This window comes from Entelurus aequoreus, linkage group LG11, assembly GCF_033978785.1.
Source record: "Entelurus aequoreus isolate RoL-2023_Sb linkage group LG11, RoL_Eaeq_v1.1, whole genome shotgun sequence".
Taxonomy (NCBI): domain Eukaryota; kingdom Metazoa; phylum Chordata; class Actinopteri; order Syngnathiformes; family Syngnathidae; genus Entelurus; species Entelurus aequoreus.
This window is the reverse complement of record NC_084741.1, coordinates 63445140-63463084: the sequence shown is the minus strand read 5'-3', so window position 1 is coordinate 63463084 and position 17945 is coordinate 63445140. Positions and strand designations below refer to the sequence as shown.

At 37.4% G+C, this 17945-nt stretch overlaps 2 protein-coding genes across 3 annotated transcripts in view; both read right to left on the bottom strand.

The window, feature by feature from the left end:
• Positions 1-10562, bottom strand: part of hace1 (HECT domain and ankyrin repeat containing E3 ubiquitin protein ligase 1) — a 41821-nt gene extending 31259 nt beyond the window's left edge. For both annotated transcript variants that reach the window (XM_062063749.1, XM_062063750.1), the window contains exons 1-6: positions 10264-10562; positions 9899-9953; positions 2428-2517; positions 1631-1735; positions 743-818; positions 506-637 (exon numbers count right to left, since the gene is read on the bottom strand). In XM_062063749.1, the coding sequence (XP_061919733.1) occupies positions 506-637; positions 743-818; positions 1631-1735; positions 2428-2517; positions 9899-9953; positions 10264-10354 (549 nt within the window). In that variant the 5' untranslated portion in view covers positions 10355-10562. The remainder of the gene's footprint in view (positions 1-505; positions 638-742; positions 819-1630; positions 1736-2427; positions 2518-9898; positions 9954-10263) is intronic.
• A 4454-nt stretch (positions 10563-15016) lies between these two features.
• The window catches only part of bves (blood vessel epicardial substance), a 29551-nt gene continuing 26622 nt past the window's right edge, over positions 15017-17945 (bottom strand). Inside the window, exon 8 of the mRNA XM_062063747.1 lies at positions 15017-15347. Coding sequence (XP_061919731.1) covers positions 15217-15347 — 131 coding nt within the window. The 3' untranslated portion in view covers positions 15017-15216. The remainder of the gene's footprint in view (positions 15348-17945) is intronic.

The window sequence follows — 17945 nt, the reverse complement described above, 5'->3', positions numbered from 1 at the left end:
TCCGTTGTGTCCTTGGGCAAGACACTTCACCCTTGCTCCTGGTGGCTGCTGGTTAGCGCCTTGCATGGCAGCTCCCGCCATCAGTGTGTGAATGTGTGTGTGAATGGGTGAATGTGGAAATACTGTCAAAGCGCTTTGAGTACCTTGAAGGTAGAAAAGCGCTATACAAGTATAACCCATTTATCATTTATTTATAACAGTAACAGTTTGGACAGTCCACTGTGGAGTGCAGCAAAAATGGTTCCAGCTTGAACAATGCCAGTACACTGCTTTTGTCTTAGCTACCTGTCTTTGTCTGTTTACAAATTTCTCCGGGACAGTGAAGTGTTCCCAAACAAGAGACTTTAACGACGGAAGAGAGTTTCCAGGCACTGGCTTTTAAACTTTAAAATACCACATTGTTTTAAACAAAGCTGCGACCATATCCAAATGTGTTGTACTGGTATATTACTAATGAATTCATTGTATTCTATTCTGTTGTACAATAGTCTTGAAAGGGGCTTACAGTTTTGTGTCCATTCTGACAAGCTACATGCAATGCTGTCTGTCCCATGGCATCTTCGACATCAACGTTGGACACATGCTGGACCAAATCGTGGAGGAGTTCAGTCCTCCCATTCACTGCCAACCAATGAATCTACAGCAGAGAGGTGGAGTCACAGCTTTGAACACTGGCCATTAGTTGAAATTGAACACAATCTCAGTTATTTGATTAGCAGTTGCAGGATTATCTTCCACTCACAGCCGTTAGTCCCTCGTTGTTGCAAATGTTGACATCAGCGTTATATTCCAGTAGTTTGCCCATACATTTCTTCTGTCTTAAAGGCAAAGGTTGTAGTTTAGATATCCACAAAAAATATCTTTGTTTTGAACAATGTACAAACATTTAAATTGATTTGTCTTTATTGTGTCAATAATTGTTCTGGATTTGAGTAAAACACTTTCCTCTGACATTAAGTCAGTCATGATGAGGAAGAGAAATCGAATGAATGACTGCAAGGTCTTTTTAATCAACTAAAAATTGCTGAGAAAAACCTTCAATTTTAGGTATTTTCATTTACATTTATGACATGATCGTGGCAGATCAAAAGATTGCTGTAGATAGGAAAAAAGTGTCTTTGTAAGGTTATTTAATGATTTCTGACACAAAAGTGTTGAGTAAACATAAGTATACCGTATAAATCAGTGATAAATCACACAAACTCAAATACAGATTACAGCAATGATGAAATCAGTGGCTTTACTACCGAAACATGTGTAACTGAAACATGTATTTAAACACAAACCTTAGTGTTATTAAGAGTTCTCAGTTTCTACATTGCAATTTTTTACGACATACAGTATAATTTGGTCTCTGGCGTGGGGAGCATCCCGACAAGCAGCTGTTGCTTTTCGTGCCGACACAGGCTCTGCTGTGCTCCCCCCTGTTGCTTTGTGACTTGTCAAATCACAGCCTTAAATTAGCAATTAAAAATTGGAATAACGAGCTTAAAAAACAAATATTACTTAATTTATTCATCTCAATGAATGCAATATTTTGACAGGCCTGGTTATTTTTAGTTACATTTTCTATGATTCCATAAGACTAACTGTAATACAACCTGTATTTTAAACATTCTTATATTCTTACCCATTCCTCGCTGCAAGGTGCAGTGGGGTACAGCCTGAGATGTCCTGGTAGTTTGGGTTAGCACCTCTTTTCAGCAGCAGAACAAGACACTCCACTGATCCACAGCTATGCAGTGAAAATATAAATATTAGTGAACATTTTAAAAGATTTTAGTTATACGGACAGATTTTTTGGTCTTTATCCCCTTCAAAATCCCATGTGGCAACACACTTTATCCCCAATACAATCAATGGAATGAATTGTATGGCATAGTTTTTCAGTAGATGGCCTTCCTGACGCAACCTTCCCATTTATCCTGAGCCAGCACTGGACATTTTCAATGGTTAAGTGTTGGAAAAACTAACTCAGGACATATACACTCAAGGCAGCGAAGTGCATAATTACACCACCAGAGCCCTTATAGGACCGCTGGTGATAGTAGTAATTGTAATCCATCCATCCATCCATCCATTTTCTACCACTTGCCCCTTAATGCATTTCTTTATTACTTTTGTAAACACATTTTAAAAAATGTGTGCTCAGCTCACCTAGTCTGAGAATACACTACAATGGCATGTTTGGTGTGTCAATTATTGGCCCTTGTGTGGCTTGTTTGAATGAAGTGTTAGGAGACACAAATAAGTGGTGTTGAATTACCATAAATTGAGTTCATGAACAAAATACAGAATAGAGAATTGTACTATGTACCAGGAAGCACAGCTGCATTTAAGGAGTGGTCATCAAGTACTCCATTGTAAAAATGAACCTTGTTATGAATGCTATGCTTGTTATGAGTGTGTCAATTAAGGAGCTCTTACTTGGCAGCAATATGAAGCAGGCTTCTCTTCACACGTCCAAATGCATAGTTCACATCAAACTTGGAGTTGAGCAGCAACTCTGACACTGACCTTTGGAATGAGGATGACAAAAAGGATTTAGGAAGTGACACATATGCTGTCAGCTTCAGCACGTTTAAATAATCACACATTGTAAGATTTATGCTATAGTGTCAATGAGTAAACAATGAATGTATACATCCAAATACAGTATGGGCCAAATGTGACACCAGAACAAAATAAAAGCAGACCTTGGTTTTGGTTCGTGGTTAGGCACATTACCATGAATTACTTAAAACTTCATTTTCGACCAAAGCGATTTGGTTTGTAGATATTAGATTATCTTTATGACTAGTTAAATGTGTACGGCAGAAGAATATGTTGGGCACAGCTACACGGAGGAAGGACGAGGCGCCCCTGCTCTCCCTTACCACCATAGAAGTGAAACCGGGAATCGCAAAAAAGCTCTAAAAGGAAAGATGTGACTGTCAACACTGACTGCATGTCCGGTCCCAGCCGTTTCACTATAATTAGGACAATATGATCGTATTCTTACACGTGATGAGGGATTTGCTCCAAAGAAATCAACAATAACTTGCATCATTTTTATTACTATTTTACTTCAAGGGGCTATTTGTGGCTTATGTTACCATTATTGGTTTAACACAACAAATATTTTTAAGTGTCTATATTTTTCACAATTACAAGTCTTTCCTTTCTTTTAAATAGACAACATTTTAATAATCATTTTATTTTTCTGTAACAGCTGAATGATCAGCACAGTTACAGTAAAAATAAATGTTTATGAATACATTTGTCATCTTTGTTGTTAGTAAGCACATGCCTAAAATAACTTAAGCTGCATTTAGAAGTCGATTGGAAAAATGAGAGCCATTAAATGTGTACGCTTTATGATCCGACAAATCGTTAAGATAATCCTTGACTAATCAACTATCAAAATAATCGTTAGGTACAGCCCTATTGCCTATTCATTTGATTATATATTTTTTTATGTATGCTGTAAAAAAAAAAATTGACAGCTCAGTTGCCAAAATTTGTATTTTTACAGCTTTTAATATCCATCCATCCATCCATTTTCTACCGCTTATTTTAATATATTTTTCTGAATTAACGAATGGAATGAAATTAAATGGGGCGGTCCCTTTTTTTGGGTGCGGTAAAATTATTACCGTAAAATTCATAGTTGTTGTTTTTATAGGTTATTACTGTATTTGGAAGGTAGCTGAGATAGGCTGCAGCACCACATGCGACCCCGAAAGGGACAAGCGGTAGAAAATGGATGGATGGATGGTACCAAAGTTGATCTTACGGTAAAAAAAACTCAGTCGCCAGAATTTTACTGTAAAATCTATTGTCATTTTTCCATTGTATAATTTGATGGAAAACTTGCTTTGAAAGTCAAGCAGAAATTTAACTATTTATGTTTACTTCAACAAAGAAATTGGGGAATATATAATACTGCAATATTTTGTTTTATTATTAGATAACATTAAAATGTTAAAGATAAACAATTGCATGCAATACATGTATTTTTTTTAAGTCTAAATGGAAACAACAAATACATTTACTAAGAAAAGATAAAGTACTTTATTAACACATTATTTTCAGGCTATCACGGGCTACATAAAATGATGGTTTGGGCCAGACTTGGCCCCCAGGTCTTGAGTTTGACACATGTGCAGTAGAGGTCGTAAGGACAAAGGAACATGAGTACAAAGCTCAGAAAGGCAATGAGATGGAGAAGTTTGTGACAGCAATGAAAAAAAAAAAAAAGGAGTGGTCATCAGCGGCATAAAACTCAGACAGTGCACTGTACAGATAAATGAATAGTATCAATTGTAATTCAATTCATTCTTATAATAAAAAATGTCATAAATGTCAATATGAAATACATTTTACCCTGGAATTGTATTAATAAGGTTGTTTAATCAAATTAAGAAGTATAACACTACTTAACACCCCATGCAAAAAACGCAAATTATTTTAATCCACCCGTGGTATAGCGGTCTTTCGTAAACTCTAATCACAAACAAATCTGTGGCTTCCTGTTAAAAAAAAAAAATCAGGCAGCCAGAAGAGAAAAAAAGACGAGTGAGAAAGAAAGGCCCAAATTAGGCAGTCAAATGCTTACAACTTTTTTTGTTCCGTCTAAATTTAAATACCACGGTTCTAATCAGACTTCCTACGTTTAATCAAAATATGAGGAGCAGCCAATAATAGGCCTTGTTCATACTGCAGTTCAATTCAGATGTGTTTTACCTACCAAGACATGTATCCAATTTGTTCATGTCAACGTTTAAAGTGCGATTCCGATTTTGTATATTCTGACCCAGGCCTCTTTCGTACGTGAATATGCAGTCTGAACGATCAAGTGGCATACAGCCGACCAAGACGTCATCAAAAAGCGATAAGCGTCATAATTCTTTACCAATATAGTTACAAATTAATTGTTGACAAATGAGCCGAAAACAAAAATAACTAGGAACAAGGAACTCATTCGGAGCAGACGTCGAGGCAAATGTCCCACAAACTGCGAGAGCCAAATGCTTGCCCTCTTCTTCCTTAATCTTATACACGCTAACATTCACTTCAGAAAATGTTGACTTTGATTGCACAAAATCCTTGAAAATGCCACAAATGTGCCAGGACTGAGACCTACTAGAATTGGAGCCATGTGTACTTCCATAAAAACTGCATCACGTATGATTTCATGTCTGCATGCGGGTCAGTTTGCTTTATCTAATCCATTATTATTATTATTAATATTATAAGTTGCATTCACGGAAATTCACAGTGCAGTGTGAACGTAGCCTTAGTTTGTTTGTGAGCCGCAGGTACATGGGCTTACAGGGCTTATCGTTTCCTTAGTTGCGGTTGTTATTGAATGTTTGCGTTGATAGTTGGTGATGTTTATGTTCAAGTTTATTGATATGTTCATAAAAATAGAATTGGTATTCTGTCTCAAAGAAGAAGTTGTATGGCCTGATAGATATTAGATTTTTTATAATGAGACTAAATGGGGTGAGGGGGGGCACCAAAACCTTTTGGCCCCTGGGTCTCAGGTTAGGTCGGGGGTCAGCAATGCGCGGCTCTCGAGCTACACTCTTTAGCGCCGCCCTAGTGGCTCCCTGGAGCTTTTTCAAAAATGTATGAACATGGAAAAAGATGAAAATATATATTTTGTTTTAATATGATTTCTGTAGGAAGACAAACAAGACACAAAAAATGGTTAGAAATCCCACTGTTTATATTAAACATGCCTCACTGGTGAGAGTATTTGGCGCGCATGATTTTGTCCTACTCATTTTGGAAGTCCTTGATCGCACCGTAGTTTGTTTACAACTTTCCTCGAGGCTGCCACAGGAAGACGTGTTTTATGCCACTCCTTCTTTGTCTCTATTTGTCCATCAAACTTTTTATGCTGTGCGTAAATGCACAAAGGTGAGCTTTGTTGATGTTATTGACTTGTGTGGAGTGCTAATCAGACATATTTGGTCACTGTATGACTGCAAGCTAATTGATGCTAACATGCTATATATGCTAGCTTTATGTACATAATGCATCATTATGCCTCATATTTTAGGTATATTCATCAGGACTCGTCTTCCTCCTATCCAGGAAATCGCAAAAAGCCGCTGCCTGACCAGGGCTCAGAAAATCTGCAGAGACTCCTCCCACCCCCACCAAGGACTGTTTTCACAGCTGGACTCAAGAAAGAGGTTCCGCAGCATCCGTAGCAGAACCTCCAGGTTCTGTAACAGCTTCTTCCCTCAGGCCATAATACTCTTGAACGCATCAAAATAATCCCCTAAATTACCCCCCAAAAACGCATTAACTCGCTGGAATATAAAGACAATATAACATACATCCATAAACATGGATGCATATGCAAAAGTGCAACTAAATTGGCCCTAGTGTGTGAATGTGAGTGTGAATGTTGTCTGTCTATCTGTGTTCGCCCTGCGATGAGGTGGCGACTTGTCCAGGGTGTACCCCGCCTCCCGCCCGAATGCAGCTGAGATAGGCTCCAGCACCCCCCGCGACCCCAAAAGGGACAAGCGGTAGAAAATGGATGGATGGATGTACAGTAATCTATTTATTTATATCTGCACCTTATTGCTCTTTTATCCTGCACTACAACGAGCTAATGCAACAACATTTTGTTTTTATCTGTACTGTAAAGTTCAAATTTGAATGACAATAAAAGGAAGTCTAAGTCTAAGCCTAATATACGAGGTCATTTTATTTGCAGTTTCCGTTTCCTTCAAGTTGAACACACACATCTTTACCTTTGGCCAGTAATTTCCAGGAGTTATCAGACCCTTTGAAAGGCCTCAGTTTAAGTAATGTTTTCCAATGTTGTAAAAATGTGTAGAATAAATATTACATTTCAACACTTCTGTCAACAAAGATTTGCGTCAGCCTGCGACACATAGTCATTTTGATAGTAGGCTAATACAGCCAATATAGACATTTACATCATGTGTTGTCTACATCAGTGTTTTTCAACCACTGTGCCGTGGCACACTTGTGAGCCATGAGATACAGTCTGGTGAGCCGTGGGAGATTATGGAGTTTCACCTATTTAGGTTAAAAATATTTTTTGCAAACCAGTCCACAAATAATCCGCAAATGATGTGCAGTTGTTGAGTGTCGGTGCTGTCTAGAGCTCGGCAGAGTAACCATGGTATTCTCTTCCATATCAGTAGGTGGCAGCCAGTAGCTAATTGCTTTGTTGATGTCGGAAACGGGTCGTGTGGGACAATGATGGGTTGCCGCGATCACAATATGCAGGCGACAGCGGTAAGCAACGTGCAGGTAAAAAGGTATCTAATGCTTAAACCAAAAATAAACAAAAGTGCCCCTAAGAAAATGCATTGAAGCTTAGGGATGGCTATGCAGAACGAAACTAAAACTGAACTGGCTACAAAGTAAACAAAAACAGAATGGATATTTCTTATTGCCGAGAGCTCAAACCACTCGTAAACGTTTTTGTGTGTCTGTATGCGGAGTAAAACTATGGAACAAACTGGACCTACAACACAAGCAATGCCAAACTATTAATCGATTTAAACTATTATACAAACATGGGGTCTGGTTCAAATATAGAGATGAGGGTCTTTAATTTGACCTGCTGTTGTACTCTGTCTCAAAGTGTTAACATGTCCTCAATGTTTCCTTACCATTTCCTTACTATGTTGTCTATTACCATTATTGCTATGTTGTCTATTACCATTGTTGGCATTTTGTCTATTACCATTGTTGGTATATTCATTATTACTACATTGTTGATACAAATTATTGTTACAATGTAATAATTATTGTGACCTGTGGTAATGCCACTATGATACAACGTCTGTATTATAATCCTTGAACAAAGTAACAGTGAACTCATGTGAATAATCACTGAATGGAGAACTGGGGGTGGGATTAAATAAATTATCTTCTTCCCACTCCCTTTCAGGCAAACTGGACAATAATGCATTACATACTATACATTACCTTTTGCACTATATTAATTTATATTATTATGTGTTGTCAACTTTGTACTTTTTTTATGTCATTGCCTGAAATAAATAAATAAATGAATGAATGCTGGACGACAGCAAAGACTTACAGCGTGTGGAGCACAAAGTATGTACATCCGTACATGACATGACAATCAACAATGTCCACACAAAAAAAGATAGCAACAACTTAAATGTTCTTGATTGCTAAAACAAAGCAGGTGCGCGGAATAGCGCTCAAAGGAAGACATGAAACTGCAACAGGAAAATACCAACAAAACAGGAAAGGCCACCAAAATAGCAGCGCAAGACAAGAACTAAAACACTACGCACGGGAAAACACCAAAAAACTCAAAATAAGTCACGGCGTGATGTGACAGGTCGTGACAGTACACCTACTTTGAGACAAGAGCTATAGTGATGCATGGTTGGTTATGGTTTAAATTCATATCCAACAATTGCGACAACGATTTTTTATTGTCTACTGAGTTTCATTTTTTTATGATTTCTGCTGGTGGTGGGCCTCCGGACTTTTTCAATGAAAAAAATGTGCATTGGCTCAAAAAAGGTTGAAAAACACTGGTCTACTATTATAGTTAATATAGTACATCATGTGTTGTTTTCATTATAACACGGCGTGGCGAAGTTGGGAGAGTGGCCGTGCCAGCAATCTGAGGGTTACTGGTTCAATCCCCACCTTCTACCATCCTAGTCACGTCCGTTGTGTCCTTGAGCAAGACACTTCACCCTTGCTCCTGATGGGCCTGGTTAGCGCCGTGCATGCCAGCTCCCGCCATCAGTGTGTGAATGTGTGTGTGTGTGTGAATGGGTGAATGTGGAAAATAGTGTCAAAGCGCTTTGAGTTCCTTAAAAAAGGTAGAAAAGCGCTATACAAGTACAACCCATTTACTAGGGGAGGGGGAAAAAATCGATTCGATTCCAATCGCGATTCTCACGTTGTGCGATTCAGAATCGATTCTCTTCTTTTTTTTAAGCGATTTTTTTATTTTTATTTATTTATTTATTTATTTTTATTTTTTTATTTATTTTTTTTTACTAATCAATCCAACAAAACAATACACAGCAATACCATAACAATGCAATCCAATTCCAAAACCAAACCCGACCCAGCAACACTCAGAACTGCAATAAACAGAGCAATTGAGAGGAGACACAAACACGACACAGAACAAACCAAAAGTAGTGAAACTAAAATGAATATTATCAACAACAGTATCAATATTAGTTAGAATTTCAACATAGCAGTGATTTAAAATCCCTCATTGACATTATCATTAGACATTTATAAAAATAAAAAAAAGAACAATAGTGTCACAGTGGCTTACACTTGCATCGCATATCATAAGCTTGACAACACACTGTGTCCAATATTTTCACAAAGACAAAATAAGTCATATTTTTGGTTCATTTAATAGTTAAAACAAATTTACATTATTGCAATCAGTTGATAAAACATTGTCCTTTACAATTATAAAAGCTTTTTACAAAAATCTACTACTCTGCTTGCATGTCAGCAGACTGGGGTAGATCCTGTTGAAATCCTATGTATTGAATGAATAGAGAATCGTTTTGAATCGGGAAAAAAATCGTTTTTGAATCGAGAATCGTGTTGAATTGAAAAAAAAAATTGATTTTGAATCGAATCGTGACCCCAAGAATTGATATTGAATCAAATCGTTGGACACCCAAAGATTCACAGCCCTACCATTTACCATTTATTTACCATTTACTTATATAAGACTTTACATATTTTGCGCCTCCAGACAGATTTTTTGGGGGGTATTTTTGGTCCAGTATGGCTCTTTCAACATGTTGGGTTGCCAATACCTGGGTTAGGTTGAAGTGGCCCTGCTGAGGACCCTCTTGTAAAAGCATGTTATTTTGAAGGCTGGTTTATCGCCTACCTGTGCTGGTCAGCCATCACCATTGGCATGAGTGTGTACACTGCAGTTTCATTGTCTGTGAACATAGAAATAAACACCTTAGATGAACAGTAAATCAGCTAAACGACTTGCTTTTTACATTTTAAAGCAAGTTAATCTGGGCAATATCAGACCGTGATGCATTGCAGGACATGACAGAAAGGAAACATGAGTTGACTACACATGTCAACAAATGGGACACTTACTCCCAGTACAAATGACTATTTTGTAAATGTAATAATACCATTATTGTTGTTGATGATGTGTAAAATGCATATATAGGGACTAGGACACGCTACGTTTGGTTCCGGGTATTGTCTGTAGTAACACCTCCAGGCTGGCATTACCTTCGGGGAGTTCCACCGTCCTGGCCCGACGCAGGGAGCGGGTAAGCCGGCTGAGTTGTACGTTAAGCTGCTCCATCGCCCGTTCCATCATAGGCCAACAGCCACCCCGGTAGAAATTGTCGCGTCGCCCAGTGGCTTTAGAATAAGTTCCACATTCGAATGAGTGGTCCCTGGGCGTTGCCCATGGACGCCGACAGGGGTAGGCGTCTTTCTGGCACACTGCTTTACTGCTAACTCATTATTTCCCTCCCCTGCTGCCCTCCTTCAAGTCAATCTTATCGCAACTGGTTCATACTTCCTGTTATGATGACGTAGAGCATTCGCTGGGGCCGCTGGGTAATGTAGTTTGTACGGTTTCTGTACTTGTTTTCATTATTATTATTTCTTGTTTGTATGTAAATGTTGCATAATATAAATAAAGGTTTATAAAATTAAAAAACACATTTAAAACATTTTTTTTAAATACAAAAAATAATAATGTAGTTCAAATGATGTTCAACGCCTTCCTATTATCATTTGCATTAAAAAACAGCGATTTGTTGATAAAAATAAAAATAAAGATATGTTTATTGCTTTCATTGTGAAATGTAATCATTAATCATTAGCAGACTTTGCGGACTTAGCAAAACAAAACAACATTTATTTTTTTAAAATTAGGTTTATTATTGTAACATATTACATATTCCAAACATTGTAATAGATAATAATTACAGATGCCCGATAATATCGGCCTGCCGATATTATCGGCCGGAAAATGCTTTAAAATGTAATATCGGAAATTATCGGTATTGGTTTTTTTATTATGGGTATCGGTATTTTTTTTTAAAATTTTTTTTTAAATCAACATAACAAACACAAGATACACTTACAAATAGTGCACCAACCCAAAAAACCTCCCTCCCCCATCTACACTCATTCACACAAAAGGTTTTTGTTTCTTTCTGTTATTAATATTCTAGTTCCTACATTATATATCTATAACTTTAAAGGCCTACTGAAATGATTTTTTTTTTATTTAAACGGGGATAGCAGATCTATTCTATGTGTCATACTTGATCATTTCGCGATATTGCCATATTTTTGCTGAAAGGATTTAGTATAGAACAACGACGATAAAGATTGCAACTTTTGGTATCTGATAAAAAAAAGGCTTGCCCCTACCGGAAGTAGCGTGACGTAGTCAGTTGAACATATACGCAAAGTTCCCTATTGTTTACAATGATGGCCGCATGAAGTGAGAGAGATTCGGACCGAGAAAGCGACAATTTCCCCATTAATTTGAGCGAGGATGAAAGATTTGTGGATGAGTAAAGTGCAAGTGAAGGACTAGTGGGGAGTTGAAGCTATTCAGATAGGGAAGATGCTGTGAGAGCCGGGGGTGACCTGATATTCAGCTGGGAATGACTACAACAGTAAATAAACACAAGACATATATATACTCTATTAGCCACAACACAACCAGGCTTATATTTAATATGCCACAAATTAATCCTGCATAAAAACACCTGCGTGTTTGTTACGCTAGCTCCTAGCTCCTCTGCTAGCTCCTAGCTCCATAGAACACGCCAATACAATTCAAACACCTGATCAACACACACAATCACTCAGCCCAAAAGACCGTTCACCTAACCCAAGGTTCATAAAGCTTATATATTTTTAAAAAGTTACGTACATACGCAAAAAAAAGTTGCGCACATACGGTCAAGCGATCAAATGTTTAGAAGCCAAAGCTGCATACTCACAGTAGCACGTCTGCGTCTTTGTCATCCAAATCAAAGTAATCCTGGTAAGAGTCTGTGTTGTCCCAGTTCTCTACAGGCGTCTGTGTATCGAAGTCAAAAGTCCTCCTGGTTAGAGTGTCTGTTATCCGAGTTCTTCCATCTTGACTGCATCTTCCGGGAATGTAAACAAAGAAGCGCCGGCTGTGTACTGTTGTTGCTGACTACGTTCGAAAAATACGTCCATTTCGCACGGACAACTTTCTTCTTTGCTTGCTCAGCTTCCTTCTCCATAATGCAATGAACATGATTGCAACAGATTCACGAACACAGATGTCCAGAATACTGTGGAATTATGAAATGAAAACAGAGCTTTTTCGTATTGGCTTCAATGTGGAAGGCATACCCGTGTTCGCCGGTCTACGTCACGCGCATACGTCATCCTCAGAGGCGTTTCGAACCGGAAGTTTAGCGGCAAATTTAAAATGTCACTTTATAAGTTAACCCGGCCGTATTGGCATGTGTTATAATGTTAAGATTTCATCATTGATATATAAACTATCAGACTGCGTGGTCGGTAGTAGTGGGTTTCAGTAGGCCTTTAACTTAACTTTAACTATATATATATTTCGGTCTCCCCTAGAGGGGGGGGTACCCACATATGCGGTCCTCTCCAAGGTTTCTCATAGTCATTCACATTGACGTCCCACTGGGGGGAGTTTTCCTTGCCCGTATGTGGGCTCTGTACCGAGGATGTCGTTGTGGCTTGTACAGCCCTTTGAGACACTTGTGATTTAGGGCTATATAAATAAACATTGATTGATTGATTGATTGGTATATATCAATACAGTCTGTAAGGGATACAGTCCGTAAGCACACATGATTGTGCGTGCTGCTGGTCCACTAATAGTACTGACCTTTAACAGGTAATTTGACTCATTTTCATTAAGTACTAGTTTCTATGTAACTGTTTTTATATTGTTTTACTTTATTTTTTATTCAAGACAATTTTTTACATTTATTTATGTTATTTTATTATTATTTTAAAAAAGGACCTTATCTTCACCATACCTGGTTGTCCAAATCAGGCATAATAATGTGTTAATTCCACGACTGTATATATTGGTATCGGTAATTAAGAGTTGGACAATATCGGAATATCGGATATCGGCAAAAAGCCATTATCGGACACCCCTAGTAATAATGGATTCGATTTTATATCGCGCTTTTCTATTGTTAGATACTCAAAGCGCTCACAGGAAGTGGGAACCCATCATTCATTCACACCTGGTGGTGGTAAGCTACATTTGTAGCCACAGCTGCCCTGGGGTAGACTGACGGAAGCGAGGCAGCCAGTTTGCGCCTACGGCCCCTCCGACCACCACCTATCCTTCATTCATCATTCATTCACCAGTGTGAGCGGCACCGGGGGCAAGGGTGAAGTGTCCTGCCCAAGGACACAACGGCAGCAATTTGGATGTCAAGAGGCGGGGAGTGAACCTGCAACCCTCAGGTTTCTGGCACGGTCGCTCTACGTCATACCGCCCCATTAAGAGGATGAAGTCAAATTATTCTATGTAAAATAGGTCAAAATTAAAAAAAGAAAATCATAATAAAATAAAACAGTCAATCTTAGTATTATGAAGGAACAAATGTAATTTTGGAAGCATTAAGTTGAAACAAATGTGTATTTTTAGGTTGTAACACTATTATTTTAATTTTTAAATGTTGTTTTATAAATGGCTGTAATGATGATGTCAATGAGGGATTTCTAATCACTGCTATGCTGGAATTGTTATTAATACTGATACTGTTGTTGATACTATTAATTTTTGTTTGACTACTTTTGGATTGTTTTGTGTCATGTTTGTGTGTCCTCTCAATTGCTCTGTTGATTGCTATTCTGAATGTTGCTGGGCCGTGTTTGGTTTTGGAATTGGAATTGTATCATCATGGTGTTACTGTGTATTATTTTGTTGGATTGATTAATAAAAAAAAATTAAGAAATTAAGGATGTTATTTTTTAGAAAATTTGGTGTATTGTTATTAGAGATGTCCGATAATATCGGAATGTAATATCGGAAATTATCGGTATCGTTTTTTTTTATTATCAGTATCGTTGTTTTGTTTTGTTTTTTTGTTTTTTTTATTAAATCCACATACAAAACACAAGATACACTTACAATTAGTGCACCAACCCAAAAAACCTCCCTCCCCCATTTACACTCATTCACACAAAAGGGTTGTTTCTTTCTGTTATTAATATTCTGGTTCCTACATTATTTATCAATATATATCAATACAGTCTGCAAGGGATACAGTCCGTAAGCACACATGATTGTGCGTGCTGCTGGTCCACTAATAATACAAACCTTTAACAGTTAATTTTACAAATTTTCATTAATTACTAGTTTCTATGTAACTGTTTTTATATTGTTTTACTTTCTTTTTTATTCAAGAAAATGTTTTTAATTTATTTATCTTATTGTATTTGATTCATTTTTTAAAAAAGTACCTTATCTTCACCATACCTGGTTGTCAAAATTAGGCATAATAATGTGTTAATTCCACGACTGTATATATCGGTTGATATCGGTATCGGTTGATATCGGCATCGGTAATTAAAGAGTTGGACAATATCGGCATATCGGATATCGGCAAAAAGCCATTATCGGACATCCCTAATTGTTATACATATTACAATAAAAAAATCAACATGTTAGGGGGATTAAGTCATAATATGGGAATAAGGAAGTAAATATTTTGAGGGAAAAAACAGCAAGTGTAAATTATGGAGCTCAAAGTTCATATTAATAATAGGGTTTTTCATCAATACTGTATCACAAAGCTGAGAAGGAAGCAGCTTATCCACTACATGGGCAAATTGGCATTGTTTTCAATAATGTTGATATGGTTGAGATTTGAAAGAAATATTTGAAATTGATAATACCGTGATAATAAATTGTGATTCATCACACAAAAGTATTGTGATTAATCATGATTAGGATTTGGAATAATTAAAACATTTTTCCCACCCAACATATTTTATTATTTCATTACAAGCGACAGAAATGACAAAAAAAACAAATGTGACAAAAAGTGTTGAATAGTGACAGGACATGCGGTACATAAATACATTTCCACACGCAACGGGTATGTCACAAAGCATATGATCTAGAATCTAGATGAAAATATGATGTAGATCAAAATACAATGCCAGTGTGTTTCCCCAAGGTTACACTTCCTCAGTGGAGGTGCTGGACAGGCGGCATGGCTTGGAGAGTGGAGAATCCAGAAAAACATCATCCTCCATGCCTTCCTCAATTGGCTTCATCTTGGAGGAGGTCCTGACACCAGGTGATTTTTCTACATGGAGACATTTAGCAGGCTGGTGTGAAAATATTAGCATTCATGCTTGAGTGGATTCTGTCAAACTAAATGTGAATACATTAACACAATCTGTTTACATAAGGCCACATAAAGAGGAGCTACTTTTCAGTGCTGAAAGCATTTTTAAGTGCAACAATTAACTCCAGGCTCTTTTAGTCAAATTCAAGCAGCGCCTGATAATAAAAATGTGTGGTATCGCGTCTCCTCTTAATGTGCACATATTCATTCTGTTTCAATATGGTTTTCTAATATGACTAATTATGAGTTGCTGTGGAAAATAGATTGGAGAGGTTTGCAGATTAAAGGCCAATGTCATTTTCATTAAAAGTATCAGTTTGCAATGTAGTTTTCAATGCTGAATTATACAGCATGCATGTACCAGCCAGTCTGCACCACAACAAACCAAGTACTGCTGCTTGAGTATTACTATCACAATGCAAATGTAAAACAGTCAGACTCAATTTAAAAGCACAAACTTTCCAGTATTGTTCCAGGTATTGGTTGTTTACTTTAGGTTAAATGTCTGTCATTAAAGCCAGGGGCATACTTACCATTAGGCAAACACAGGCTGGGGCCTCCGAGATTTCCATCTCAGTGAAAATGATTGATAACGTTTTATTTTATTTTAAAACAATTCTTTATTTTTTGGTCTTAATCTGTGCGCTTCAAAAAACATCAAAGCATCAGTCATGAATTGGACTATTTCATGCTACTGCGCATGCACAGACTTGATTCTGAAAGCCCGACCAAAACAAACCTTTTGGTGCGGTTATGGGAGGTTTTTATTTAAATGAAGTGGAGTTGCCCAAGTGGAGAGCAAAAGAGGAGATGGTGAGAAGAAATGAAATTTTTTTTATCAAAGGGGTCATCTTGTGATTTTTGTTACTACATATAAACCACGGGTGTCAAACTCATTTTAGATCGGGGACCACATGGAGAAAAATCTACTCCCAAGGGGAAAAAATCAAATAATCAATTTAGTTTTTTGATTTGTGTTTCAGAATTGGAAACAGGACCGTAACCGTTATGCTAAAAACATGCTAAACGAAAAGGAAAAGCTAATATGCTGCTTCCGGTTCAATTTGTCATCACACAGATAACCACGCATTTTTGAACGGAAGGTACACAGACCGTTCTTGTCATTTATTTTTTTTGTTTTTGCTGACTGGTGATTTTTATTTTCATTATATGAAAAATAAAATAAACCGTCTTTTTTATGTAGTTATTTCTTTTCGATACAAAAAAATTAACTCTTTGTATTCCAAATTGTATTTTTTGTATTTCAAAATGAAACTCCAATAAACTCAAACCAATCGTTTTTTGTTTTGTTTTTCAATTTCCATTCATAAAACAACGAGTCAATGTTTCAAAGATACACAGACAAGAGTGGTGCTTTTCATCACAAATATGTGAGTAGAAGAGCTCCAAATTGTACACTATGGTAACAGAGGGTCTACTAAGATGTAGTGCAAGCCCGACAGGTAGGAACTTTTTGAAGTCAACAATCTTGTTTTGTTTAAAAAAGACAACAGTCAAAAGTTCTCTTTTTTCCCCACCAGTCACCCACAGTCATAAAAAATAGCACTATGTGTCATATGTGGTCCAACTGCACTAATAAATAATAAATGTTGTTTAATATCCCTAACTTTCGATCAATTACAGTATAATGCTCACTGCGAGGCTTGGCAAGCTCAATAGATAATTATTCATTTTTGTAAAGGCCTACTGAAATGAATTTTTTTTATTTAAACGGGAATAGCAGATCCATTCTATGTGTCATACTTGATCATTTCGCGATATTGCCATATTTTTGCTGAAAGCATTTAGTAGAGAAAATCGACGATAAAGTTCACAACTTTTGCTCGCTGATAAAAAAAACCTTGCCCCTACCGGAAGTAGCGTGACGTCACAAGCGGTAGTGCTGCTCACAATTCCCCGTTGTTTACAATGGAGCGAGAGATATTAGGAGCGAGAAAGTGACAATTACCCCATTAATTTGAGCGAGGATGAACGATTCGTGGATGAGGCACGTTAGAGTGAAGAACTAGAGGCAGTGCCGGACGTATCTTTTTTCGCTCTGACCGTAACTTAGGTACAAGCTGGCTCATTGGATTCCACACTCTCTCCTTTTTCTATTGTGGATCACGGATTTGTATTTTAAACCACCTCGGATACTATATCCTCTTGAAAATGAGAGTCGAGCACGCGAAATGGACATTCAGAGTGACTTTTATCTCCACGACAATACATCGGTGACACACTTAGCTACTGAGCTAACCTGATAGCATCGTTCTCAAATGCAGATAGAAACAAAAGAAATAAACCCCTGACTGGAAGGATAGACAGAAGATCAACAATACTATTAAACCATGTACATGTAACTACACGGTTACATCAACAGCCGTGCTCACCTGCGTTCCAGCGATCGGCGGCGCGACGAAAGACTTCACCCATCATCGACGAAGCTCTTAGCATGAGCTAACGTGATAGCATCTGTCTCAAATGCAGATAGAAACAGAATAAATAAATCCCTGACTGGAAGGATAGACAGAAGATCAACAATACTACTATCAG